Raw genomic sequence first — 3136 nt, 5'->3', positions numbered from 1 at the left:
TCTGAGATTGTGGATTTGGGGTTTTCATGAGCTGTAAGCCATAATCATCACAGTTATGACACATCACGGCTTGAACTATCTTGCTTTGCATGTAATGAGTCTATCTCATATATTAGGTTCACCTTTTAAGTTGCATTACTGAAATAAATGAACTTTTGCACGATATTCTAATTTTTCGAGTTTCACCTGTATATATATAATGATCAAAGTAATCAATTTAGCCATCTCTGCTAACTCCATCAACTTTTGCAGCCGTTCCTCCCTTTGGGGGATCCAAATGTCTTACAGCCTGGAATTAAAAAGGTCCCCCAGGCCTTTAAACAAACCCCTGTTTCGGTTGAACTTGAACCAACTTTTTTTGTTTGTTTGTTTCTTCTGCAAAATAGTTCCCCTTTGTGCGATTCAGCTCCGGCAGGGAGCTGCAGAATTGCGTTGACGTTGTGTGTACCGCCCTCCCCCGCCCCCCAAAAAATAAAAAAATAAAAAAAGTGGAATTTGAATTTGCTTTCGTTGCTGGAAAGTTATCCTGCAAGGCGTAACTTCAGAGTAATTCAACACTTTTTTTAAAAAAATAAAAAAATAAAATAAAATAAAGGGAGGTTAAAATCTTTCAAAAAAAAACAAAACCCAACAATGTACAATGTGAGCAGTTTGCAAAAAAAATGGGTGGAGGAATTTTCCGAAGAAGCCGGTCAGGGTCAATACTGCAGAAAAACGAAAACACTTAAAAGTTCTTTGGAATTTGCAGGGCGGATTTGTTAAGTTTAATGGCCTTTGAGGTTTGGCAAAGACAGCTAGTCCTTGACTTACGACCGGCGTTGAGCCCTAACTTTCCTCCGCTAAGCGAAGCGGTCGATTTTTGCCCCATGTGACAACCTTCAGCGCCGGTTGTTTACTTCGTACTTAACCTGTTCAGTGGATCCACCTTTCCCCGTCGAGTTTGATGGGCACCAGGGCGCAAGAGGGGGGGTCACGTGATGCCCCCCCTCCCCAGGACGCTGCAACCGTCATAAGTGCGATTCAGTTTGCAAGCCTCCGAATTTCGATCATGTGACATCTGGAACCAGCTTATTTATCATTAATTCCCTTTGAGGTTTTGGGTTTTTTTTTCGTTGTTTTGAACGTGACATTGTGGAAGCTTCATCCCTGGAAGCTTTCAAGGAGAAACTGGACTGCCATCTGTCAGAAATTGGTGTAGGGCCCCCTGCTTGGGTGGGGGGGTTCGACTAGATGACCTACAAGGTCCCTTCCAACTCTGTTCTTCTACTCTACTCTATTCTATTCTATTTTATTCTATCCATTAAAATTCTACCCTACTCTACTCCACTCTATTCTGTATTCTATTTTATAATAATAATAATGATAAAGTTGGAAGGGACCTTGGAGGTCATCTAGTCCAACCTCCTGCTCAGGCAGGAAACCCTATACCATTTCGGACAAATGGCTGTCCAGTCTCTTCTTAAAAACTTCCAGTGTTGGAGCATTCACCGCTTCTATTATTCTACCCTACTCTACTCTATTCTGTATTCTATTTTATTCTATCCATTATTATTCTACTTACTCTACTCTACTCTACTCTACACTACTCTACTCTATTCTGTATTCTATTTTATTCTATCCATTATTATTCTTACTCTACTCTACTCTACTCTACTCTACTCTATTCTGTATTCTATTTTATTCTATCCGTTATTATTCTACTCTACTCTACTCTACCCTACTCTACTCTACTCTACTCTACTCTACTCTACTCTACTCTACTCTACTCTACTCTACTCTACTCTACTCTATTCTGTATTCTATTTTATTCTATCCATTATTATTCTACTTACTCTACTCTACTCTATTCTGTATTCTATTTTATTCTATCCATTATTATTCTAGTTACTCTACTCTACTCTACTCTACTCTACTCTACTCTACTCTACTCTACTCTACTCTACTCTACTCTACTCTATTCTGTATTCTATTTTATTCTATCCATTATTATTCTACTCTATTCTACCCTACCCTACTCTACTCTATTCTGTATTCTATTTTATTCTATCCATTATTAATCTGTTATCCCTTCCAACTCTGTTACTCTACTCTATACTCTATACTCTATTCTGTATTCTATTCTATGCTACTGTATGCTATGCTATGCTATGCTATTCCATTCCATTCCATGCCATGCTATGCCATGCTATTCCATTCCATGCTATGCTATGCCATGCCATGCCATGCCATGCTATGTTATGCTATGCTATTCCATTCCATTCCATTCCATCCATGCTATGCTATGCTACGCTATGCTATTCTCTATCCTATCCTATCCTATCCATTCCAGGCAGCCTGAAAAACCACTTTCGGCTTATGTATTTCTCTGTCTCTCCCCGGCTGGCCGATGACCCCAGTAAATAAATATTGCGCGAGGCTGAAGGAATAAAGGAAAGTGATAAAAAGGGGTCATTGCAGGGATGAAGCAAGAGCAGAACAGCTGGGAGAAAGGAGATTGTGACTGGGAGTTAACACACCCTTTTGCAGTCTGGAGTCAAAAGGTTGCTTTGCTTCTCAGCCAAAATCTGATATTACCGGCAGAGAAAAAAAAAATTCAACAATGGGCTGATTTATCGCAGCGGCAATAAATGTTTCTGCTGCAATAAATCAGCCTGTTGTTTTCTTCCAGCAGGAAATGGATCCAGATGACCGAGGGTCTTTTGAAATATATATATATAAATATATGAAATAAATATATATATATATCCTGTTTTTTGCAGCCTCCAGCGGTGATCCTTGGAGACAGTTGTCTGGTTTTGGCAACCCCGGTTTGAACCGGACAAGTCTAAAGAGATCCAGGCTTTTGGTTGGATTCCCGGGAATTCAAGGATGCAGTTTTCCACTATTAGGAAAAGGCGCCGTTTTGCGAAGAGAAATGCAGGTAAGATTATCTAGGTTGTTGGGTTTTGGTTTTTTTTGCAAGTGTGTGCGTGCAGTCCTCCACTTACAACCGCAAAGGAAACTTCCGTTGGCTGTCGTTAAGGGAGTCGCACGAGGTAGGTAGTCCTCGGCTTATTTGAACCCTTCGTTTAGTGGCCGTTTGAAGTTACAAAAGCGACCTACGAGCGTTTTTCTCACTTCACGTCCGTTGAAGCGT

The 3136-nt window shown here is 40.3% G+C and overlaps 1 protein-coding gene across 1 annotated transcript in view; it reads left to right on the top strand.

Annotated features, from left to right (window-relative positions):
* The first annotated feature begins 2914 nt into the window (after window positions 1–2914).
* Window positions 2915–3136, top strand: part of LOC107297128 (arachidonate 12-lipoxygenase, 12R-type-like) — a 20833-nt gene continuing 20611 nt past the window's right edge. Inside the window, exon 1 of the mRNA XM_015826487.1 lies at window positions 2915–2920. Within this exon, the coding sequence (XP_015681973.1) occupies window positions 2915–2920 (6 nt within the window). The remainder of the gene's footprint in view (window positions 2921–3136) is intronic.

The sequence above is a fragment of the Protobothrops mucrosquamatus genome, unplaced genomic scaffold (assembly GCF_001527695.2).
Source record: "Protobothrops mucrosquamatus isolate PMUCROS unplaced genomic scaffold, P.Mucros_1.0 scaffold3151, whole genome shotgun sequence".
Lineage (NCBI taxonomy): Eukaryota > Metazoa > Chordata > Lepidosauria > Squamata > Viperidae > Protobothrops > Protobothrops mucrosquamatus.
This window is presented reverse-complemented; position numbering and strand designations above follow the sequence as displayed.